This window comes from Mustela erminea, chromosome 5 (genome assembly GCF_009829155.1).
Source record: "Mustela erminea isolate mMusErm1 chromosome 5, mMusErm1.Pri, whole genome shotgun sequence".
NCBI classification, from domain to species: Eukaryota; Metazoa; Chordata; class Mammalia; order Carnivora; family Mustelidae; genus Mustela; species Mustela erminea.
The window spans coordinates 100,607,254-100,633,587 of record NC_045618.1 but is presented as its reverse complement, the minus strand read 5'-3'; the positions used below and the strand labels follow the sequence as shown (position 1 = coordinate 100,633,587).

The window sequence follows — 26,334 nt, the reverse complement described above, 5'->3', positions numbered from 1 at the left end:
CGCCCCTGCTGATGGGACTCTCGAAGCACCAGTGCCAGCTGTGTCCCCTGCCCCCTGCTTCTCACGGCCTCAGTCACAGTGGGCTCTGCCAGATGTACATAATGCCACTGGCGCCGTACAGAACTCGAAGCGGTCACTTCTCTGCCTGCAGAATCACATACATGGGATCTTCAGAGAAAAGCCCTTTCTTGCCGACAGGATCATGCAGGGAAAGTAGGTGGAGAAGCCTGAGTGCTCAGAAGCCTTTGAAGGGAGTCCTGGAGGCAAATAGCCAAGCCCTAAACCAGCTAGCAGACAAGTCTGTCAACACAGTCGCAGGTTAGCCAACAGCTTGAACTAAAAATAATCTGACACTTCACCACAGCATGCCTGCCTGGCTCTGATGTGCAGGACAAAGGCTGAGTGACAAGCTGCCGCTGTATTTCCAACAACTTGAGGTCTAACGACAGAGCAAGGGTCGAGAGATGTGGATGCGAAGATCGCCTAGGAAGATCACCACCCAGTGCTGGGTTTGTTAGACAAACGCTTTCTCTTTCTTATAGTGGCCGTGCCTCTGGTGTCTTGAGAAGTGGTAGAGGAAGAGAGTCAGGGTGTGGTGCTGCCTTCTTTCTGATAATATCTGGTGATCATGCTTCCTGCATATCTTATTTATGTGATAGGTCTTGTTCGTATTTTTTTGTAACCCCCTCCTAAATTAGGAGATCCCTGAGGGCAAGAGCCATGTCTTCGTCTCTCCCTCTCCACCTCTGCATCTCTAGGACCTAACATGGTCTGGCCGTTTAAAAAGCCGTCAACAAAGTACTTATTAGACAAAAGAATAAATGAACAACTGAAAACTGGCCCAAATTCAACCTTATGAGGAGGGTCTGGCAAAGCTTCTCAAAGGATGTAATGATTGATCTGAGTCTTCACGGAGTTGCCAGAGTTTAAAGCAGAAGAATAGAAAGGAGGAGAGGGAATGTTCTAGGCAAAAAAAAGGGGATGAAGCCAAAAAGAGGGGCAGAGGCCAGAAGGACCTTCCATATTCTGTTAAAGAGTTTGAATTTTATTTTAAAGGTGATGGGAATCATGAAAAGATTTTCTGTGCGAGAGGAACATAATGAGATTTTCTTAGAGAAAATTTTCTTTGGTAGCAACGTGGAGGATAATTGATGGCAGGGATGGAGACAGGGTTGAGATGGATTTCACGGATCAACTAGGAGCCCCCTGCAGTCAGTAATTCGGGTGAGGGAGGATGGAGGTCTGATTTATGGTTGAAAAGGCCTATTTCCGTCCTCTTCCTCCCACTGCTGGCTTTTCATCACCTCTAACACCATCACAACCTCCTTCAGGAGCCAGATCTGAGGATCCTGAGCAGTAAGAGAAAATGCCAACCACAATAGCGCTTCACAAATACTTTTATCTTAGTTGGGCCACCCTGAAAGGCAAAGTGACATTTTCCAGAAGGCCCATGGGCAGAAGCTTCCTCTCTTCCCCACCCCTCCCAAAGAAGAACCAAATGAGGGCGCCTGGGTGGCTCAGTGGGTTAAACTGCTGCCTTTGGCTCAGGTCATGATCTCAGGGTCCTGGGATCGAGGCCCGCATCGGGCTCTCTGCTCAGTAGGGAGCCTGCTTCCTCCTCTCTCTCTACCTGCCTCTCTGTCTACTTGTGATCTCTGTCTGTCAAATAAATAAATAAAATCTTTAAAAAAAAAAAAAAAGAAGAAGAAGAACCAAATGACTCTTTGATGCCACGGTCTTTGAACCCCCTCACTTCTTGCAGCAGATTCTGTGCCTACCTTCCACATTGTACTTTTTCAGCAAGGGAGTGAAAAAGAAGAGGCAAAGGGAAAAGAGGAAAAGAGGAAGGTGTTGTAAAGGAGCAAGGCAAATGGTGAGTTCCCTGTATTTATCTCATTCATGAATAAGAAGAGTTAAAGCTGTGGAAAGAAGAGAAGATGGGCCTACATGGCCCCATTATCAGAACTCAAAAAAGATTAGGACAGACAGATGCCTATGGGTATTTGCTCAGCTTCTTTATGAAGAAAGACTCTCCAGTCCATAGCTGATGGGAGTTAGAAGGAGCAAACCCCAGGTGTCTGGCTGGCTCAATTAGTAGAGCATGTATGAGACTCTTGATCTCAGGGTCATGAGTTCAAGACCCACATCAGGTGTGGAGTTTACTTTAAAAAAAAAAAAAAAAAGGAGGAGGAGGAGCAAATCTTTTCCCTAGGTTCTTCTTCTTCTTCTTCTTCTTCTTCTTCTTTTTTGTTTTAAGCCTTTATTTATTTAATTGAGAGAGAGAGAGAGCATGAGCAGGAGGGAGAGAGAAAAGGAGAAGCAGACTAACCAATGAGCAGGGATCCCCACTTGGGGGTTGATTCCAGGGTCCTGGGATTATGACCTGAGCCAAAGGTGACAGTTAACTCACTGACCCAACCAGGTGCCCCTCCCCTAGGTTCTTTACCAGGGCTATACATTGAAACTAACTGACAAGTTAAAAAAAAAAAAAAAAAGGGGAAAAAACCAAAGCTGATGCCTGACTCACACCCCAAGAGATTCTAATTTAATTGTTCTAGAGTATGGTCTTAGAATTGATCTTTCTAGAGTTCCCTGGGTAATGTGAATGTACAGGTCAGCTAAGAACCACTGTTCTAGACTGGGGGTCAGCAAACTTTTCTGTAAAAGCCCAGACAGTAAATATTTTATGTTTTGTGGACCACACTGTCTTTCTTGCAACTACTCTGCTCTGCTATTGTAGTGAGAAAGTAGCCATAGACAATGTGTATATGAATGGGTCTGTTCTAATAAAACTTTGATCTGGCTCATGAGCCTTAATTTTTTGACCTTTGCTCTAGAAGCATACTTCCAAGGTTGGGTGGGTTGTTCAGGTTGCTAACTCTGGTATGGAGGAAATAGGAAAAATATTCTAGTTTTAAAAAGAATTTCACATTTGGATGAATGTTCTAGCTTTATTTTTTAGAAAATGAGATATGCTTCTAAGTTCCATTTGATAAAATACTTTCATTAGCCCGCTATGTTGTTTGACTTCTTAGGGAGACCATGTGTGATTTTTGTGTTTTGAAGGAAAAAAAAATCCATAAGTTATTAAATACAACCTACAGTGGTGAAGAGAAAGATTAATCATGACAGATAGACAATTAAACTTAGAACCTAAACCAAGACAGAAAAGCTAAAACGCAAATGAAAAGACAGTCTCTAAAGAATCAGGGAGATCAGCTGGTAAGTTTTGTGTTTTCTCCGATTTCCTTGGCTAGAATTCAACCATGATCTTGTTTTTTGTCTCTTCTGCCGTTATTATTCTGTTTTGAATTCTACGTGGAGAACCAGTTTTAATTTATGCTGTCATTTTATTCTGGAGAAATTTGGAGAAGATAAAGCACATTAGAAAAATGAACTTTTTGCCTAATTATTAAGTTTCTCTCTTGCTCTCACTGCTTTCATCACTCTCCATAGAAGGGGAGTCAAGGGACAGAGGCCTGCAAACCATGCTCCTTATAATGAAGGCTGGAGGGTCTGTGTGGGTGATGTGGTCCTTACCTTTATCCTGTCGATGTTAGCTTCCATCTTCAGCTGTTCTACCAGCTTCCTGGCTTGTGCTATGCTGGCGGTATTGTTGCTAGCCATTGGAATGCTGGGTGGGTTTTTCAGATACACTAGGAAAGAACACAGGAGGGAAGAATGCATCAGGGCACTCAGGAGCTGCCAAATATACAGGTTCATCATCATGGGGGAACTTCGGAAGAGTGGCTGTGGTGAGGCCTGGCTCTCCCAGTCCTCTCCAGCCCCAGTCCAGTGCCAAGTCTGACTGCGGGCAGGCCAGGAGATGACATGTGCTTGTGGTTTTCCAGATCCTCCTACCCCACCCCAACACACACACACACACCCCTCTGCACTTCTACCCCTTCTTCAGGGAAAAACAATGAAGATTGTTTACCAAATCAGTTAGAATAAGATGCGCTGCTGAATTAAGGAAGAAAGTCATTAAAATTATCTTAATGTATGAACTGAGTTCAAAATGGTAAGGGTGACAGCAGACGTTATAAGTGTTGTTATTTTTTAGGTACTACTATGGTCAGATAATCTGTTTAAGTGCCCTCAGAGGATGAAGAATCAAAGGCAAGCAGAGAGGAATGGTAAATAATCCCTTAGGACTAAAGATACCAAACTTACAATGTTCTGCTGGTGGGTTCCAACACTAACTTTCTAGCTAACTGTAGCCACCTCAGTCTATCACACTGCAGAGACGCTGCATAGGATGTGTGGTTTTTCAGTGTTGTTTATCCAGCATTTAAAAAAAAAATAGCCTTTTCTCTCTATTCTATTTGAAATATGGCTAGACACAACTATTTACTTCACTCACAGTTCTTCATCTGCAATGTCAAGGGGGAAGGATTGCCATGTCTAACTTGTTAATGACATCAATGGGTTCACCAGTAGAATTCTGTATTCAGTATAATGGACTTATTACTTTTATAAATATGGAAATGGGACACAAATGTTCAGAGAGTGGAATTCTGTACTTATGTAAATTATGAGATTGTTTCTTTGCCTCTGGGATTGCCAGATCTCCTCCCCATCCTTTCCCTACCCGCTTAAGTCCTATCCCAATTTCATTTCTCTTCTAATTCTTCCTTGACCCACCATCTCAATTTTTGTTGTTGTTGTTCATCACGGAAAGTACCCTATTTTATTTATGGGGGCCCATTTCCTCCACATTCTGATCAGGTCTCGCTCCATGTCAAGGTGTCATATGCTATTTTGGGTCTGTATAAATGTGCTCTTTGAGGTCCCTGACACCCCACAGTGAAGCAATGTCTGAGAGCAGCAATTTAGCTGGAGTGCATGACCCAAGAAATGAGAGGCATTCAAGCCTTGCTTCAGTCAACAGTTGAATCCTGTTCTGAAGACATATTAAAAAGTGTGACTTCTGCTAGCTTTGGGGAATATTTTTAAACAGAGGTAAAGTAAAATCAGGCAACCATCTCAAGAAGGAAAGAGGACACATAGAAAACCTGGGAAATGAAATATAATCCCTGGTAAATTCAATATAAGACTGTTACGTATTCAGTAAAATCAAAAAACATTTTTTAATTACCAAAAGAGCATAAATATGTAAATTACCTTCTTTGGTTCTTATATATTTGTATCTTGTTCTTCAAGGCAAAAGAAGAAATTATGTGTAAGTCTTTGTAAACAAAGAGGTCCCTTCATAGTGTTATTTTATAAAGAAAACTGCAAAATCAGCCACCCCAAAAGCATAACATTTACAGTATAATTGAAAGATAATTAACTGTTCCCTCCAGTTATTTTCAAAGGCATCAGAGACAATAAAATGGAAAGGAAGACTGAAGGGATTTTGAAGCCACAAAGATCTCTGAGCTCTACTTCCATGTGCTTGAACATCAGCGGAGGGATCTTTATGTAAAACCAAACCAAAACAACAACAACAACAACAACAAGAGGCTTTAACAACTATGATTTCATCAGCATAATTAGGAACCCAATCATCTCAGCCCCACAAGGAAATTACATGTCCCCAGATCGAACAAAAATCTAACACCCGTGCAAAACGTCACAGGACCAAGATGGAATCTTGATTTACCAGGAAGCATAGCCTAACTCTTTTCATTCATCCAAAGTTGGAAGTAGTCGTGATCTACAAGACCCTGGACACTGTTTTGTGAAGCTAACATTCCTTCCAAACTAGAATTTACCACACTAGAATATAGATTATCACAGAATTGCCAAATCCTCATTGGGCCTGAGGGAGATGTGGGAGTCTGGCCAGCTCTTCATCTGCCCTTGAATCTAAATCAGATTACACAGTAACCTGTGTCAGAAACCATTGCTTGCCTCCAAATACCACTTCTCCTCTTCTTTATTGGTAATAACAATTTGCTTTTCTTTTTCATAGAGCCCATGAGAACCCTGAATTTTAGCTGGGCGTACTTTACTGAAATATACATTATTCTGCCTCCTTTGCTGGTCAGTAAACTTAGACGACCAAGTTTTGGCCAATGAGTATAAGCAGAAGTGCCCTTGAAAGGAGAAGGGTGTGTTCTTTGCCTCCCCCTCCTTCTGATACTGGCCTGGAAGACGGTCCTGTTGACCACAGAGTTTCACCTTGAACCTTTAGGTTTATATTCTGGGGTAAGCAGGAAGGATCTGGGCACATACTGGCACTGTAGGGCCACCATGCCAGCTTCGAACTGGCTATCATCTATGTGAAGAGAAATAAGTACCCACTTTGTTTACACCACCATTATTAAGAGTATTTCTGCCATTGGACAATAGATTTACCATCACCTGAGTAAATGGCCCAGTATTTTCATTTGAGTATCTAGGAAATTCTATGCTCTAATGCCTGTTCATGTTTCCTGGGAAAGTTATGGCTTTCTGTCTTAGGAGACTAAAGAAGTGTATGAGTTTTCTATTGCTACCATATCATATTACTACAAATGTAGGAGCTTAAACAATAGGAATTTCTTATCTTGCAGTTCTGGAGGTCAGAAGTTTGAAATAGGTCTCACTGGGCTAAAAATCAAGGTATCAGCAGAGCAGTATTCCTTTTGGAGTCTGTAAGGGAAAATCTATTTCCTTGCCTCTCACTAGCTTCTAGGGGCTACAGGCATTCTTTGGCTCTTGGTCCTAGTCCTCATCTTCAAAGCCAGCAAAGGTGAGTTGAGTTATTCTTACATCATATCACTCTGACCTCTTCCACAGTCACATCCCCTTCTGACTCTGCTCTCTCCCTTCCTCCACTTTTAAGAACCTGGCAACTCTACTGCCCCCTACCCCAGATAACCCAGGACAACCTCCCTATCTTTAGGCCAGCTTGACTAGCATCCTTAATTCCATCTGCATCCTTAATTGCCCTTTGCCATTAACATAGCATAGTCATACATTCCAGGAATGGAGACATGGACACTTTTGGGGGACTTCATTCTACCTACTATGGAAGAAGACCTCTGCATGGGAGAAGAGAGAAGTGGGGAGATGGGAGCTGAGATAGAAAAAGAAGAGAGAAGGGGTAGGATGCAAGTCTAGAAATGTTGGGGAGAGAAAACCTCTGAAAACTAAATAGACTTAGCAGAAAAAGTAAACACAGACATTGGTTTTAGTTTTAGGAAGATACACACTCAGTGTTCTAGTTTTACTATATGACCCAAAAGAATCTAGTGTTTCCTACTAGGGATTTACCCCAAAGATGCAAATGTGGTGATCTGAAGGGGCATGTGCACCCTAATGTTTATAGCAGCAATGTCCACATTAGCTAAACTATGGAAGGAGCCCACACGTCTATTGACAGATGAATGGATAAAGAAGATGTGGTATACACACACACACACACACACACACAGGAATACTATTCAGCCATCAAAAAAATGAAATCTTGCCATTTGCAATGATGTGAATGGATCTAGAAGGTTATATGCTAAGTGAAATAAGTCAATCAGAAAGGATAATTATATTATCTCACTCATATGTGGAATTTAGGAAACAAAACAGAGCATGGGGGAGAGGAAAAATAGGGGAATAGAGGGAAAAATAAAACAAGATGAAACCAGAGAGGGAGACAAACCATAAGAGACTCTAAATCATAGGAAACAAACTGAGGGTTGCTGGAAGTAAGGGGCTGGAGATATGGGGTAACTGGGTGATGGACATTAAGGAGGGCATGTGATATAATGAGCACTTGGTACTATTTAAGACTGATGAATTGCTGACCTCTACCTCTGAAACTAATAATACATTGTATGTTAATTGAACTTAAATTTTAAAAAGCCAAGTGTCACATTTATTTATTTTTAAAAATATTTATTTATTTGAGAAAGAAGGCGAGAGAGAGAGAGAGAGAGAGAGAGAGAGAGAGAAAATGCAAGCGTGAGCAGGAGGGGCAGAGGGAGAGGACAAGCTCAAGCAGACTCTATGCTGAGCACAGAGCCTGACTCAAGGGTCAGTCCCAGGACCCTGAGATCACGGTCTGAGCCAAAATCAAGAGTAGAACACCTAACCAGCTGTGCCACCCAGGCGCCTCAAGCTATTAGAATCACTTTGTGCATTTTTTTCTTTTTCACCTCCAGCTGCTTTCCCATAAAATCCTTCTCCTGAAGACTGAAAGCACTATAGGTTCCTAGATCAGTGTTCCCAAGAAATATGTATTTTCCTAAAAAGTGGCTATGGTAGATAAGAAAAGTTAGTCTGTCTTCTAAGCCTAAGGGACTTGGACAATGTATCACACACACGGACACGCTCAGAATGCTTTTCATCTTATAAAACAGAAACTCTGTACCCAATAAACGGAAGTCCCATTCTTTCCTTCCCTCAGCCCCAGAAACCACCTTCTGTTTTCTGTTTCTATGATTTCGGCTACTCTAGGTATCTCGTAGAAGTAGAATCATACAGTATTTATCTTTTCATGACTGGCTTATTTCACAGAGCATAATGTCTTCAAGGTTTACATCTGTCATAGCATGTGTCAGAATCTCCTTCCTTTTTAAGGCTGAGTAATAGTTCACTACATGTCTATACCACATTTTGCTTATCCATTCATCTGTTGAAAACACTTCCATTGCTTCCACATTTTAGCTACTGTGAATAATACTTGTATGGACAAGGATGTACAAATATCTCTTCAAGACCCTACTTCAATTCTTTTGGGTATATACCTAGAAGTGGAAATGCTGGGTCATATGGTAAATCTATTTTTAACTTTTTGAGGAATAGCCATTCTGATTTTTGTAGCAGCTATGCCATTTTACATTCCCACCAAAAGTGCACATGGATCCAATTTCTCATCTTCCCAACACGATTTTCCATTTTTGTTTTTTTGATCATGGTCATCTTAACGGGTGTGAGGTGGTATCTCATTGTGGTTCTCATTTGCATTCCCTAATGGTCAGTGATGTCAAGCATCTTTTCAAGTACTTATTGACCATTTGCTTATGTCCTTTGGAGAAATACCTGTTCAAATCCTTTGCCCATTTAAAAAAATATTTTATTATTTTTACATGATCTCCACACCCAAGGTAGGGCTGAAACTCACAACCCTGAGATCAAGAGCAGCACACTCCACCAACCAGGCCAGCCAGGCGCCCCCCACCTTTGCCTATTTTTGAATCAGGTTTTTTTTTGGTTGTTGAGTTTTAGCTCTCTATATATTCTGGATATTAACCTCTTCTCAGATATATGGGGTTTAGATACATTTTCCTTCATTCCATAGATTGCCTTTTCACTCTGTTAATAGTGTGCTTTGTGGCACAAGAGTTTTTAATTTTCATAAAGTCCAAATTTCTTTTGTTGCCTGTGCCTCTGGTGTCATATCCAGGAAATCCAATGTTGTGAAGTTTCTGCTCTATGTTCTCCTTCTGAGAGTTATAGAGGTTTAGCTCTTACCTTTAGGTCTTTGATGCACCTGGAGTTAATTTTTGTATATGGTGTTGGGTAAAGGTTCAACTTCATTCTTTTACACGTAGATACTAGTTTTCCCAGCACCATTTGTCAAAAAGATTGTCTTTTACAAGTTGAATGGTCTTGTCACCCTTCTTGAAAATCATTTAACTGTATATGTGAGGATTTATTTCTGGGCTCTCTAGTCCCAAGTTAATTCTATTCTAAGTCCCTAAATATTTTATTATTTTTGACACTACTGTCAAATGGAATTGTTTCCTTAGTTTCCTTTCCAGATTGTTCCTTGTTCATGTAGACAAGTGTAGTGCTACATCACAGATTCCTAATGCGGGAGACAAAAACTTTGGTCTTCTGTCCCTACCCAAGCTGACAGCGATTGCATGCGGTGAGAAGTGTTGTTGAGAAAAGGGTGTTGCATCCTGTGAGCACATCGGGCCAAGAGAAGTTGTTGACAGAGTCCTGTTAGGTGCTTAGGCAGAAGCACAGATGCATATCCGATACCCTTTACTAAGGTTCCTGTTTCATTCTACATCTGGCTGAAATTGGGCAGACATTATTTTAAGAGGGAAGGAAATGCTTTGAATATAGCAACCACTGAAATAGCTAAAAGAAAAAGTAAAATTCTGCTGAAATGATCATGTGGACAAAGCTTGAAAACACAGGTGTATGTACACCCCTTTTAAAAACAAACAACAAAAAACTTTTCATTAGAAAGAGAGAGTGATTAATTCCTATAGATCGCTCCCTGCTCACCCCCATCAGCTAGTCTTTGGATTGCCTTACGATACACCCTAGTTTACCTTTGTGGGGGTCCAGCCTGGCCCCAGAACCATCAGAGGCCCACCCCAAAGATGCACCCATCTGTGGATTCTAACTCTTCTAGAAATTAGTGGGGCAGAGGGAAATAGAACCAGTGTCTGCCTCTCTTGGGGAGACTCTGAAGTCCTGAGCTTACTTCTGGAACCTCAAAACACCTCTGGGAATCAGCTGGGCTGATGATCAAAGGTTGGTAGTGCTGGTGTGACCCTCTTCCATCTAGCAGTTGGTAGCTCCTCCCAAGTACTGAAATGGGTGACTGCACATCTCTGGATTTGAATCGGAGAGCTAGAATTCCACAGATTAATTCTTTCAGATGCCACAGCCAAGATCTCTTCTCAAAATTTGAACAATCTACCCTCTGGAAATTCCAAATGGGATTCAATCTATTTTCCAAGCCCCACCACACTAAACCCACTGGCAATGGTTCTCAACCAAGGGAAGTGCAACCCCTTAGGAAGCATTTGGAAATGTGTGGGGGTGGCCTGGGTTATGACAGTCATCAGGGGTGCTAATGGCATTTAGAGAGCAGAGGCAGAAACTCTAATGCCCTGTGGAGTGCCAGACAACAGTGAATTGTACTGCTCCCAGCCCCTCCATCAGAAAGGACACTGAAAAAAAAAAACCAGTCATAGATCCATGCATGAAAAATCTGCTCAGAGAAAGTACTCCACCAGGAAAGGTTCAAGGAAACTGGCTTTTATATTATGTCTTGGGATCCCTATTACCTTCCCAGGGATGAGTAAGTGTTAAGTGCTCATCATTCTCATTAGCATTATTGTGCTTTATGGATATTTAGTCCCTGCTTATTTAAAAGAGAGCACAATCTCTTGCAATGTGCTGGTGGAGTGAGATTATGCTGGGTCATATCTGCCAGTAAGCAAAAAGAATACAAACAACCGAAGCTCCTAGAACAATTACAGAGCTTGTGTGAGAGAGATTGGTAGGACTCCGGAAGAATGTCCTAATTATCCCACCTGAATTCCAAGCCTGAGAATCATACAGAAGGCATTTTACTCTTTTCACTGATGAGAGAAGCACCCCTCCTCCCCCCACCCCCTGAACATGAGAGATAGGGCTTGTTATAGAATAATAACCATTAGATGAGTTTTCTTCTTCTAAAAATACATCAAGCATTCTCATTTCTTTCAGGAGGAACTCTTCTGTTAAGAAACCATACATTTTCTTGTCATTTAGGCTTGGGAGTTAACACACAACTCCTTATTTCTGTGGCACCAAGATAAATAAATGTTTTGATAATGAGACCTTTGCCTTAGACAGTATAGGTTAATTGGGGAGGATGCCATTCTTTTCAGGTTCTAATGGTGTTTTTTAAGCACGGCATCCAGTCTTCGTTCTGGCCTTTCATTTTAATTACAACTGTGTGTTCCTTAGAACTGTGTTTTGATATCTGCAGTTGGTGGTAAGGGGGCTTGATTTACTTGTGTTATATATTTACAGGTTAAGATGACACTGGCAATAAAACAAACAATTCTAGGTTTACAGTCAAATCAGAGGTTTACAGTCTCCCAGTTATTTGATGATATCTTCATTATTCTCAATTGTCAGTTAGCCATATCGTTGGCGATCGGTTATTGGCTGGGTTTGAATTAGAGGACCATTTCCTAACAATTTCAATTTGTAGTTCTTCAGAGCCTCTACAGTTAGTCACCTGGGTAAATGTTTTTGTTAATGGCTTATATCTCAGCAAAAGTTCAGTTTGGTCATTTTGCCAAACTCATTTTTTTGTTGTTGATTTTGTTTTTTGGATCCCTACCCTAATTCATTCTGTAGCAAGTAAGAACCACCATCACCAAATTGATGAGAGTATATATATGAAGGGTCCAGGGAAGGGCTTTCGCAGTCAGAACACAAGTGAATTTCTGAGTTGTGGCTGCGGCGTGAGTCGAACAGTAATTGTAAAAACAGCCTGCCTTGTTTCACGGTACTTTTTTGTGAGATAGCTCCTCGTATTACCAGTTGGCCACTTTGACCTGAAAATACCAAAATAGCACATTTCCATCTCTACTAATCAGCAAACACTAATTTCTTTTTGGTTCTCCCACCACTGGGGAAATTTTAAATCAATAGAGGATTTATTTGGGAAGCTTGTTGCTTCTCCTTCAACACTTTCAAGCCCCAGAGCGTCAGGGTTGGAATCTGCCCCACGGGCTCACTCTTTCCCAATCTTACGTGTTTCAACAATCGGAGTCATGACAAAGATGTCTTTTGGGTGTCATAATGTCCTGGTTTCCTCACTTGCCTTTGCTCATTTTTGAGTAGGCGTATGGAGGCTATAGAGTAGGCGTATGGTGGCAAATAAAAAGGACATGAGAATGGGGAGGGGATTGTCAGGAAAAGGGTAGGATAACGGATGTCCAATAGTATTTGAATAGGGGAGGGGAGGGGAGGGGAGGGGAGCCCCAGGGAAGGGAGAAGAGGAATCGCAGGGGGTTCCTGAGCACCCAGAATGCAGAGAAGGAGACTGCACAATGCTGGCTAAGGATGGATTTGTAAATAAAACAAAACAGGAACCTTCCAAACCCCTTCCCCACCTCCTCTCTCCCCTCCCCATCTTCCAATGCTTCTCATTTCTGGAAATTTGGTTTTACAGGCCAAAAGCTTTGTTCTTTTACCAGAGGACCAGGAACTTGTATTAAAAATGATTATTAGCTTATAAACCAAGGGTCTGCCATGTGCCAGGCCCTGGGCCAAGTCCCTGTTTCATCCTCACAACCCCAGGGACGTAAGTACTGCATCCCTCGCTGGAGGAAACCAAGGTTTGGGTTATGTCGGAACATTAGAGAGATGGGTGTTTCTAAAGCAAGCCCCCACCAGGGAAAAATGTTCTTCCAGTCCTTCTCAATTTCCATTTTTAGATGCAGCAGACTGATCCTAATCTGGGGACTGTGGTATCTGTTTGGCCATTTCACAAACATAACAGCAGTTTTTATGGTCTTTGTAGCTATGGAGAGAGCTAATGGGAGTGAGATCTGGTGCAGAAGTTGTACCAAACAAAAATGTTATGGGGCCATTGGGGAAGGACATGAACCAAGGGAGCAACGTATCGACTTAAACTCTACTCAGGAAACCATGTGGTTTTGCTGGGACGTTGCCACTTACCAAATGAGAGAAAGACAAGATTGCATCTGAAATCCCTCAAATCAGCATGGGAGCCATCTATGCTGTGTAGGTGGAGAGTAAGACACAACACAGCTTCCCTGACTTACTTGGGTGCCAGAAACCATTATTTGAAAATGACAGCTCTCTGCTTTCCAGTAAACTGCTGTTTTTGAAACAACATCTCTGTGAGATGCAGCCTTCTGCTTGGAAAGAGCATCACTGGTTAGCTGCTAACCACCTTGACAAAAACATAGCCCTTGGAAAACGTGGTTTGAAATCATGGGTTTCACAGATTTTGTAAAATGAAACAGTAATGAATAGAGCATGCTGCAACTTAAAAATGACACGCGAGCTTTAGTTTTTATCGGAGCCCTGGATAATGCAGATGGCTGTATCCGCAAATGGGAGCTGGCATTCTCAGATGTTAGATGGGCGTTGTTTGCATGAAGGCAAAAAGACCCGTATTTTGTATGGTATGTGCTGGATTTTCTTTAAAAAAAAAAAGGAAACCTTGACCGTGAACCAGTAGGGTTCCAACCGAAGAGGAAAAAATGAGCTTGTTTCCATAGAAATGGCTCTGTTAACCTACTGATGTCTAATGCTCCACAACAGCAGGCAAGGGGAAGCTGATAGTCAGAGGCCTTCTGCCTCCTTGCAGGAAATTATTTATTGGTCAATTAATTTCTCTTCAAAACAAAACAAAACAAAACAAAACAAAACAAAAAAACAAAAAAACACTGCTTCAATTCTAAATCCTCAGTGGATCTTAAGCCTTAGGCAACCCCGGGAGTTCGGGGAGACTAGCATGCCTGTTTCCTTCCCTCTCTGCTCAAATGGATCCGTAGGCTCTCAAAACGGTAACACCCGAAGTCCTTTGGCGGAGCTCCGCAATGCAGCTTCCCTGGTAAGAACTGGAGCCCTTCCACTGATGTTTGGTACCACCATGTTGTCTAGGGATATTTCCTATGATAGAATTGATGGGTGGTACAAGATTAGAGAAACAGGTACTAGAAGACAGTAGACCTGAATTCTGGTCCATTCTGACATTCCTGGCTGGGTTGTTTTTGTTTTTGTTTGTTGGTTGGTTGGTTTTGTTTTTTTTTCTTTTCAGTGGGAAAAATCACTTAATCTTTCTGGTCCTCAGGAGCTCAATTGGATTGTAGGGCTGTACAAGTGTCCCTAATGTTTGTGATAACACCTTATAAAGTATAGGCTGCTACAGAAGGAACAGGCATGAGCAGGAAATGACCACCACCATTTATTGAGCAACTACTAAGCACTATAACCTAGAAACATTACATACATAATTTCCAACCCTCACAACAAGGAACATGGAAAAGGAATCAGGAACTAAGAAAGGCAGAGAGAAAAAATATCTAGGATTATGACCAACTGTGCCTCTATTAACCAGGACCTTTGGGTGGCGTGGGGGGAGGTGGGTAAATCTACACATCTGATTTCGAAATTTCTAATTTGCACTGATGATTCTTAAAGAGATGGCGAACATTTGAAAATCAATTGCAATTTAAAATTAGTAAACAAGGGGAGGCGCCTGGTGGCTCAGGGAGTTAAGCCTCTGCCTTTGGCTCAGGTCCTGATCTCAGGGTACTAGGATCGAGCCCCACATCAGGATCCCCACTCATCAAGGAGCTTGCTTGCCCCCTTCTCTCTCTCTCTGCCTGCCTTTCTGCCTACTTGTGATCTCTGTCAAATAAATAAATAAAACCTTAAAAAAATTAGTAAACAAGGATTTATTAAGTGCTTACAGTGTGTGACTCAGAAGCATGTGCATGTGTTAAACATAGTAAGTTTCTACGGAAACTGGCCACAAATAGAACCCTATGGGCTCCCTCCATAATTCTAAGAAGGCGCTGCTATCTTTTACTGGAATCTTCTGGAGGGAATACTCACATCCACCTACAGTGTTTGTAAGGGTTTCCTGTGGGCACAGAATAAACTTGCAAGACAAGCACCTGAGGCTAATTGTCTTCTGCTTCCTCCTTGGGTATATTTCCTGTGTGTGAAGAGCATCACTGCATACACAGCAGCTTTTCCATCAATATCTACAGTACCTGTGGCCACCCCACCTCACCAGCCCTAGCTTTCAGCCAAAAAAGACTGTTCTCTGTTTACCCAACAAAGCCCATGCCCAAACATTCATGATCTCCCTCTATGGCTTATTCCCTCACGTGCACCTATTTCTTGCAGCCAGGCCCTAGCCTCCCTTCCTTGGAGAACCCTTCCTCAGCAACTACCTACCCCAGCGACCTCCTCAGGCCTTCAAAGTCACACCAAACCAGGAGCCTGTGCTAGTAGAAACCAAGTCATTTCTCTGGCCTTTTAATAAATATTGCACACAGGGGCGCCTGGGTGGCTCAGTGGGTTAAAGCCTCTGCCTTCAGCTCAAGTCATGATCCCAGGGTACTGGGATCGAGACCCGCATCGGGCTCTCTGCTTGGCAGGGAGCCTGCTTCCCTTCCTCTCTCTCTGCCTGCCTCTCTGCTTATTTGTGATCTCTGTCTGTCAAATAAATAAATAAAATCTTAAAAAAAAAAAAAAAGAAAAGAAATACTGCACACTAACTGCTCTTATCATTAGTATTTCATCTGGGTTTTCTCCCATAAATATTTATTACACCTATCCTTCTATCTCCAAAGTTGCCCTGTTTGACCTTCTTCACCAGTTGAACAGGCCAAGTCAGGCTCCACCACAGGGCCCTTGCACTTGCTGCCTTCCCTGTCTGCCACGCTGCATTGCCCTGGCCGGTGGGGCCCATGGCTGCTGCTTTCTCTTTTGAGACAACATTCAAATGCCAGGTCTCCTGATTACACTGTATAATAAAGGTCCTGTCTAGCCCATCCTTCTTCTGGCAGCGCTCCCTGTTTATTTTTTCTTTTCAATGCATTATAATCATCTGAAGTCACTGAATTTTTATAGCATCCATCTTTCTCCTCCTCTAAATATAAACTAAGAGCAAATAGCTTGCGGTGTTCACAGTAGGTGCTCGATAAATATTTGTTAAATGAATGAAAGTCCTTCATGTAGCACCCTCTGCACCCGGCCTTATGGGTCTTAGATGCTTCAGTACACATTTGCTGCTTGTGAGGATGAGTACCCGGAGCACGGACTCATCCATGCCCCTCAGGATAGCCCATCAAACATTGCTCCTCAGTACAGGTTGCTAATGGTGGCTTTTGTTTGGTAGCAAATGGACTAATGGAGCATATTCCCTAAAAGGGCATCTCCCAGGCTCTGGATCTCATCTGATCTTTTAGTATACCCACATAACTAGGGCAAAGGATAAGCTTGTGACTTATACCTTCTTTCCTCTCCTCATTTCCTGGCTACTGCCAAGAGAGGGACTGATCCCCAGGGAACCACATGCCCTGTAGGTTGTTTTTGGCAACATATAAATCATCAATAACTTTTCTCAGTTGCAAAGTTACACAAACACACTGTTTGAAAGTGTAAACATCCGTGTGATGCTCAAAGCTCCTTTGTAGTCTTGGCCTCACCTTCCCCCAGCCTCCACGGAGCAGTGACCACGGGCTTAGGCAGAAACCCAGCGTGAGGCCACAGCCCTTGAAATGTAGCACAGAAGGCCTTGGCTCCCTTTTCTTGGGTTAGTGTCAGGGACAGCAAGGAGCACGTTGGTCTCGAACTGACTTTTTGAAATATTTTAAGATATTAAAAAATAAGTATTATTTTTTTTTACTTTAAAAATATTTAAATACGTAAAAGAAATACATAGCCATTATCAGAAAACTGGAAAACATAGAGATTCAGAAAGCAAAACTCCCCTGTACTGTACTATCAGGAGACAGCCAAAGGAAACTTGCCAGCCATTTTTCAAGTACCTTTCCCCAACTTGGAATGCTTACTTTTTGGGTGTGGAGTATCATGTTGGGAAGATAATATTAACTAATACACATAATCATTTTCTGGGCCTTGCATCGATGCTGAATTTCTGAGATGTTTTCCCATTAGGCATACTGTAAGATTTATCCATCCCCCCCCATATCCATAAGAGAATGAAGTTATTTTAATGTTTCCCATTACTCAACTGTCACATTTTATATCCTCTTTTGAGGCTATCACACATCTCTGACATGTAGTACAGAGCCATTTTTATTCTTCTAAACAATATTTTTTTACAACTACTACTCTAAGCGCATAAAATAAATTGTCCTGCTGATATATCTTTGATTATAAGGATTGGGTAGAGGAAAAAAAAACTAAGAAATTAAAGGTGAAGGGACACATAACCCTTTCTTTTACTTTATCACTAAGCAAGGACACAGACAGCTCTCACCCAGGCTGATTACCCTGCAAGTCCCTGGACTGAAGGGGAAGGGCATCAAGAAGAGGACACTTCTCAGGGCGCCTGGGTGGCTCAGGGGGTTAAACCTCTGCCTTCAGCTCAGGTCATGATCCCAGGGTCCTGGGATCGAGCCCCACATCGGGCTCTCTGCTCAGGAGGGAGCCTGCTTCCCCCCCTCTCTCTCTGCCTGCCTCTCTTCCTACTTGTGATCTCTGCCTGTCAAATAAATAAATAAAATCTTAAAAAAAAAAGGGGGGGGGGACCCTTCTCCACAGCACAGCTGTTTACTTGCCATTTCCAAAAGGTAAAGGGATTTGTCTGAAATGATGACCTCGGGACCAGGAGACTGTCTTACAGATACTGTTTCTAAAAGTCAGGTTTATCAGGATATAACTCACATACATTAAAATTCAACCATTTTCAGCACGCTGATGACCATCTGACAACTATGTACGTGCAATCTTGAAACCACCGCAAAGCTGCTCAGACTATTTTCAGGAGCTACTTAGCCACTTTGCTTACTCTTTTCCTAGCCTGGCCTCCCAGAATGCACAACTTTGAGATTCGTCCCCAGGTACCAAGAGCAGTTCCAGGAAAGCAAAGGCTGTGAACTCGACTGACCTTCCTTAACATGGAGTTCACAGAGGTATGAAATCTCAGAGACTGGCAGGAGCCAGAAGTTATCTTACAGGACTATCTACCCACAACAAATCTTTTTTTATAATCACTGGTTTAATATGCCAAAGTATAAGTGATGAAAATCACTTGTGACATAGGTTTCAAAAATGCCTCTGAACGTCTGGAGCCTGCGGTTGGCACTGTTTCATTTAACAAGTTTAGTTCCGTTTTGGCAGCCCCTGGGGGGTCAAGGCAGGAAGGCCTCTGCAGGGTGAGGGGTGAGGATTTTTCTAGGAATGAGCAAGTTTTAAAAAATGGCTCCAAAATGACTCCTCTGCAAACATATGCCACTAACCCTTAAAGAGAGGCTAAATACGAGGCATTTGAAACTCACTGAAACAAGACCTTACTTTGCAGGTAAAAACAACAACAACAACAAAATTAAGGGCAGAGCAATGAAATGCATTGCCTTGGAAACACAGCCATCACCTAGTGTCAGAACCAAGGACTTAACCCTGTTTCCTGAGGCTGCCTAATATCAGAATTATTAAGGTTCAAATTTCTTCAGATTTCTCACTAAATAAGTCCCACCCTGTCCCCATGTGTGGTCACCCCTAAAGAAACTCTATCAGGAGAATGGGGTGGGGAGTTGGTGAAATGAAAAAATATGATCCCACTCTTTCTGCCGACCGCCCCCACCCCCCGCCACGTCACGATGATCACCACCCAACAGTGAGACTGTCTGATCTACTAAGGCTAGAGGCACTGGACTTAATTTTCTCATCTTAGTTTTATGTGTGGGGTGTGTGTGTGTGTGCGCGCATGTGTGTTATTTTTGTAAAGAATGTAAATGATGGGCAAATTTGACTAACAGGTGCCTTGTTTAGTGAGTAAAGAGTATTTGCCAAGCCGATCTCTATACTTTAACAAAATGGGTTTAATGTTGTGTGGAAAGAGAAACTTGTGTAGCTCTCCAAGGAATTTTCTGGAGGCCATCTCTTTGGAACATGTGTGGTGTCTTTGGATGGGAGCATGAAGGGAAGACAGAGGTACATGGAATTAGGGAGAGCTGTGAAGATGCTCTCTGAACTGACATCCACAACTCCCCAAGGTACTGAACTGATGGATGTTCATAAAGACAATGTGGGAATCAGCATGGGGTAATATATAATGCTGAATTCCAAGGCTGGAGGTCTAGATTCGAGTATCAGCTTTGTCCAGTGATCACAGATGAGTCATTGTAATCTCTCTGGGCCTCGGTTTCCCGATGTTGAAGTGAATGATTGATTCTTGTTGGTTGTTTTAGAGATACTAATATGGTTTCACTCTTGTCAGTGTACCATTGAATCCCACAGCTCCAGGACTTTCTCAACATAGTTAAGCGTCAGCCCCAATTCCAAAATTAAATGTTCAAGGAGAGTGGACAAATATGCAGTAAGACCCCAAGACCGAGAGGAACCCAGTTGGTTGAAAGGAAGATTTCAAGCTTTCTGTCTTTCTAGATCATTCCCGCTGGACCCTGATTATAAAAATTCAGGACACCCACCTGTTGAGCATGCCTCCTTTTCATCATCCCTCAAAACCCTCATGTCCTCACGTGCCACCTTACCAGGCTTAGACTCCATGGTCTGTTGTGTGGTCCACTCCCTTCAAATTTACAGCAACACGGCCTCTATCTCCCTCAGTCATACCAGCTTATAAAAATCCCCAACCCTGATAGACTCCAACTCTCAATCTATCCTTGAGCAGCTTAAGAGTGCCAAGTAAAACATAACCACGAATGCACAGATAATTAACTTCAAGTAGGTCTGTAGTGCTGCCCAGTTTTTCTTCCGTATTTCCTTAGTCAACCTCCAGTAATGTTTTCCACACCTTTTTCTCTCTCCTCAAGCCTCTAATATATCCTCAGTCCCCATCGTCATCCTCAGCTGATGACCTTGCTTCACACTTCTCATTTTACTAAAAAACATCACCCAGCAGTGCCCAGAAGAGCACACCTATGCTCTCCCATGACCAACATCACCCACTCATGGGTACATGCACATCTGTGCTCATAAATAACTGCCTTCTCCTCTCTTGTGATGATGAACTGCTCATGCCTTGGTTTTGCTGCTGTTGGTTTCTTTCTTTCTTTTTTTTTTTTTTTTTAAATATCTTGGTGAGGAGCCCCTTCACTTCAACACTGGCTCCACCTTACCTATTAAAGGACCTGAGCCTTGTCCTTTTTCTTTCATTTTCATCTGCATCATCAATTTTCCTTCCTCTTTACTGGAGCGACCCCATCAGCATATAAACATGCCAAAACATCTCCCATCTTCAGAAAAACAACAAAACCTGTCGCTTGACCTTGCATGCCCTCCCAGCAAGAATCCCCTTTTTCTGTTTTCCCTTACAGATGACTGAAGATTTGTCTAGCCTCACTGTATCCACTTCCCTTCCTTCATTATTTTCCTAGAGCCCCTCCAAATGGGTTCTCCTCCACTTAATTTACAGAAATTACATTCGTCTAGGTCAGCAGCAGGTTCGATTTCCAGTTTTTCAAATCCAGTCATCACTTGGTCAGTCCTCTTCTTGCCTGACCTGTTCTTCAGGCTGCTGTGGTTATTGGAACCAACTACCATAAACTTGATGGCTTCAAACAACAGCAATTTACTCTTTCACAGTTCTGGAAGATAATAATTCAATATCAGTTCCATGAAGGGAGATCAAGGTGGCAGTAGGGCCATGATCTCTCTTAGACTCTCAAGGAAAGAATCCATTTCTAGCCTCTTCTACCTTCTGGTGGTTGCTGGAGATCCCTGACTTGTGGTCCCATCACTCCAGGCTCTGTCTCTGTGATCACACTGCCCTTTTCTCGTCCGTGGGGCATCTCTCTCTGCCTCTGTCTTGTAAGGATACTTATTATTGAATTTGGAACTCTCCAAGGTAATCTAGGATAATGATTCCATGTCAAGAACTTAATCACATCTGCAAAGGCTCTTTATCCATATAAAGTTAACATTTACAATTGCAGGGATTAGAACCTGGTATCATTGGTGGCCATTATTCAGCTACTACCACCTTCTGGCAGGATTTAACACAGTGCATTGCTTCTATCTCCTGCATAGCCTCTTCACCGGACTCCAAGGATGTGGCTTTTTCTTGACTGTTAGACTCACTGATTGATTGAATGATTCATTCATTCATTCACTCTCCTTAATTGTGGTAAAAGACACATAAAATTTACTATCTTAACCATGCTCACATTGCACAGATCTCTAGAACTTTTTCATCTTGCAAAACTGAAACTCTATGCCCACTGAACAACTCATTTCCCTGTCTCCCCAACCCCTGGCAACCACAATTCTACTTTCTGTTTATATGAGTTCGACTACTTCAGACACCTCACATAAGTGAAATCACACAGTACTTGTCTTTTTGCAACTGGCTTATTTTATCCACACTGTAGCATGTGATAGGATTTACTTCTTTTTTTTATGGCTAGCATCCCATATTTCTCTCTCTCTCTCTCCCTCTCTCACACACACACACACACACACACACACACACACACACACACACACACATATATAATATACATATCACATTTTGTTTATCCTTTCATCCACTGAAGAACATGGCTATTGGGAATAATGATGCTATGAACATAGATTGTACTTTTAATTCTGCAGGATATACACCCAGAAGTGGGGTTCCTAGATCATAGGGTAGTTCTTTTTTTAATTTTTTGAGGAAACGCCATACCGTTTTTCATAATAGTTGCATCATTTTACATTCTTGCCAACAGTGAAGTGCACAAGGGTTTCAATTTCTCCCTCTCCTTGCAACTCTTGTTATTTTCTGTTATTTTCTAGATTCTTGTCTTTCCTCTCAATTCCTTCTCAGTCTTTCCTCTTGGTTTTATTCATCTCCTTGATCCCCAGGTCTCAGTGTGTTTGCACTCTTCTATGTTTACACTTTTCTATGTTTACACTCAAACCAGGTGATCTCATTCAGACCCATGGCTGAATTATGAGCCCTTGGCTTCCATCCCTCAAGCTTCTATCTCCATTACCAGTCTTGCTTTTGAAATCTAGAGCCAACTCTCTCCTCAACCTCTCCACAGGAATGGGCATCTCAGACTTGATATGTCCTAAACCAAATTTCTAATTTTTCTCCCCAAACCTGCTCTTCCTACAGTCTTCCTCATGGCAGTCAATGGCAGCTCCATTCTTCTGGATGCTCAGATTAAAAACTTTGACATTCTTTCTTCTTTGTCTCACAGCTCACTTCCAATCTCCTGGCAAATCCCTCAACACTTCCTTCAGAATATATCTAGAACCCAGCCCCTTCTCCTCCCACAGCTACCAGTCTGCCCCTCGCCACCTTTATTTCCTGCTTGAAAATTTCAGTATCAGTCTGTCTTCCCTGATTTTGCCCTGACCTCTTTCAGTGTGTTTGTCATATAGCAGCTAGAGTTTGTTAATAAAATGTATGTCAGAATGATGTCAGTCCTCTGTTTACGACTCTCCAACAGCTTCCCACCTCACTCAGAGTAAGAGCTCAGACTCTTACATGGTCTACAAGAGCTGAATGATAACGTCCATGGGTAGCTCTCTCATTTCACCTTCCACCAGTCTCTTCTTGCCTACTTGAATACAGCGAGAGTGTCTCCTTCCTGTTCTTTGAATATGACAGACATACTCCTGTCCCAGAGCCTTTGCACATCCTGCCCCCTCTGTTTGGGCTGTTCTTCTTATATTTTACTCCCTCACTTTATTCAGGTGTCTGTTCAAACATCAACTTATCAGAGCCTTTCCCTGTCTAAAAAAGTACCCCCCCTTCTTATACATCTCATGCTCTCTACTCAGCCTTGTGTTCTTTTTTGGTACTTGGAACTAACTGACATACTGTATATGTATTTATTTTTATTTTCATTACCTGTATTGCCTGCATTTATTTAGTATAGCCTACTAACATATAAGCTCCATAGCACAGAAAATAAATCTGTTTTAATCACTGCTCAATCACTAGTGCCTAGAACAGTGTCTGGTTCACGGCAGGCTTTCAGTAACTATTTATAGAATGAATGAAGCACCTATCGTGCCTTTGTCAAAAGAGTCCTTTTCCAGAAGGAGATTTGCTTCTATTGATTATTTATAGATAGGCCTTGAGAGCTTGGGCACTTTGGAACTCTTAGAAGGGTCTACAGGAAGTTAGTTTTAAAACAAGTTTCCTCTTGGAACCTCTAAACATCATCTTTATAACCTGTAGGGGATTTGATGCTAACTTGTCAGAGATACTCCTAAGGCTTATTTGTTCCATTTAATTTTAGGCCATCAACACAGAATGATAAGTATAATAGTGGAAGGTTACCTTCATGAACTCCTATTGTATTTTCCACTGTTTGGGGGAAACACCTCTAAGACAAACCAGAAATAGACTTCCAGATGAAGAAACAATAGCAAGATCAGGTGACCTGACCAAGGTCACAGATGGTGACAATAAGCCAATTCTTATATCTCTCACAACTTCCACTTACCCGGGAAAATTGAATCCCATTTCTTACTAGGTCTTTCCTGCATAAAGGACTAGTCTCCTCCACAAAGTAGGTGTAAGGACAGAGCTGACACCCAGAATCACTTCACTTACGGTAGTGTTGGATTAGTCAGGCTCATGGTTCTTATGTCCCCTATCACCAAGGGATCTGGCAGGGTAGGATTTACCAAGCACTTCTGCAATCCTGCAATAAAACAAAGCTGATCTTGCTGAAGATGAATGAGAGCGTTCCAACCATATTTATACAGTGCACTGACCAAATATGCCAAAGGAATATTTGAAGAGCCTTGGTTGGCTCTTCTGTACCTGGTTGGATCACTATTTGCTTGGCTGAGGGTTCTTCAGAGTCTACAGGCTGAGGCTAGGATGAATGGGACACTTCCCAGACAGGGAGGGGCTGATCAGTCATCTGTATATAGAAACATATTCTGGAATTTCTAGAGGTAGATACTTTCATTACTGCTGAGTTTAAAAGTAGGATGATAGGTTTTCTTCTGGCTGATGAGAATAGATAATACTGTCCTAGCAAACAGTTTCCAAAGGCATTAAATTGCCTATTAAAATGTCCATTTACCTGCCAAACTGGTATCAGAGCAACCTCCATCAATTACTCCTGCCAGCCTCTCCTCTCAATGCCAGCTCCCCACCTTCCTTATGTTTCCTGCCCTACCAAGCACAGAAGGATCAGGGGAGTCCCTGTGGCCAGTGGGTTCTGTCTTCTCTCATCCTAAAGAATACTTCCATGAAACTCAAACCAATAATGAGTAGGAAAGAGAGGTGGATAGACTTTCTGTTTCAGTATTTGTATATTCATTAACCTTACCCACACCCAATTACTTTGGGCTCTATGCACATAAAGCCTATAGTCATGACTAATGCTTCACATTCTTTATGTTTCCTCTCTTAAAGAAGTAAATTCTGCTGGAGCTGCTAGAAAAGTCTGCAGTTTATGGATACTCTTTTTCAGAAACACTGTGTGTCTTACAAGGCTGCTTCATGAGTGACTGGATTCCGAGCACCCTCCCAGCTTTCCCCTCTTCAGCAAATGTTAGATGGGTCTTGCAGGTAGGAACCGCATCCACCATTGGGGGTAGATAGGAATGGGCAGAACAGAAACAGTCACTGGTCCCCATTACAGCAACGATTTAAAATAGCTGGAAAAATAAAAACACACAACTGATCCTGTATCTAAGCTAGCTTATTCGCTGAGTCTGTCATACAGAGGATCCCTGATTCAGCAAATGAGCCCAGTTCATTTTACAGAGATCTAATTAATACTCTGACCTTCCTGAGTCATTTGTAATTCCTAGGATTTGGTCTTAAAAACCCTAATGTCAGTAATCCCACTTGTCCGTGAGATGCTTCTATTCCTAAGAGCGCCACATATCCACAAATGACAGAAAAGAATCTTTAATAGAAGTCTTTTAAAATTACTAAAGCTGTGACCTGATGAGAACAAAAAGACAAGGGTTCAGTTCACACCAGATGCTGTGATTGTACAAAGTCTGAAAAAAGGCAAACACCCAACAGGGCCTCCAGACACGATCTGGTTTCCATGAAGTACTCTGGTGTCATGACAAATCCTTAGGATCTAATGACACAAGGGAATCAGTTCATCTCCCTTAACATCATTTGCAAAGCACACCAGAATACTTGGTTTCAAAAACTTTCAGTTTTCCTTTACATAACAGATCATTCTTCCTTAACATCTGGGTAGCTTTATTTAATCTAACTGGGCAATTAAACAGAACTCTTGCCAGCCCTCTGGCACTACTTTTCTATCAAATATCAGTGTATTCTAGAGACTCACGTGCCAGACTGTGCTGGGAGCCAGGGAAGCTGACACAAGCTCAGTGTTCAAGAAGCTTACGCTCTAAAGGTAAAGGCAGACCCATAAGTAGGCAGTTGCAATATGGTGTCTTACAGGCTAAGACTGGAGATAGGCCAGGTGCCAGAATAACCCAGGAGAGGCACCTGAACCATTTTTCCCCCTAGAAAAAGAAAGGAAGAAATAGTTAAGAGCACTAATGTGAAATATAGTGGTCAGTTAGGTTAAATAAGAATTTCTCTATAAGTGGAATGGTGGTGGTCAGGGGCCGGGGGTAAGGGAAGTGGGGAGATGTTGGTCAAAATGGGTAACATTCAGTTATAAGATAAATAAGTTCTGGGGATACAATGTATAGCATGGTAACTATAGTTACTACACTGTATTAGTATAGTATTATACTACCTATACCGTATTAGGTACTTGAAAGTTGCTGAGATCTTAAATGCTCTCAACACACACACACACACACACACACACAGGTAATTATGTAATGTGATGCATGTGTCAACTAGTCTTATTGTGGTAATTATTTTGCACTATATACATGAATCAAATCATCATATTGCATAACCTACACTTACACAATGTCATATGCTGATTATATCTCAATAAAGCTGGAGGGGAAAAAGAAGAATCTGGTGCATAAAAAGTACCCCTAGAAAACAAAATCAGCACT

General features: G+C 42.1%; 1 protein-coding gene across 4 annotated transcripts in view; it reads right to left on the bottom strand.

Annotated features, from left to right (window-relative positions):
- The window catches only part of GNG2 (G protein subunit gamma 2), a 113,711-nt gene that overhangs the window by 21,584 nt on the left and 65,793 nt on the right, over nt 1-26,334 (bottom strand). For 2 of the 4 annotated variants that reach the window (XM_032344224.1, XM_032344225.1), the window contains one exon: nt 3,541-3,656. In XM_032344224.1, the coding sequence (XP_032200115.1) occupies nt 3,541-3,627 (87 nt within the window). In that variant the 5' untranslated portion in view covers nt 3,628-3,656. Of the gene's footprint in view, nt 1-3,540; nt 3,657-5,124; nt 5,157-17,760; nt 17,767-24,361; nt 24,367-26,334 lie in introns of those variants that run through there. The other 2 variants (XM_032344228.1, XM_032344226.1) reach the window with 2 other exon arrangements.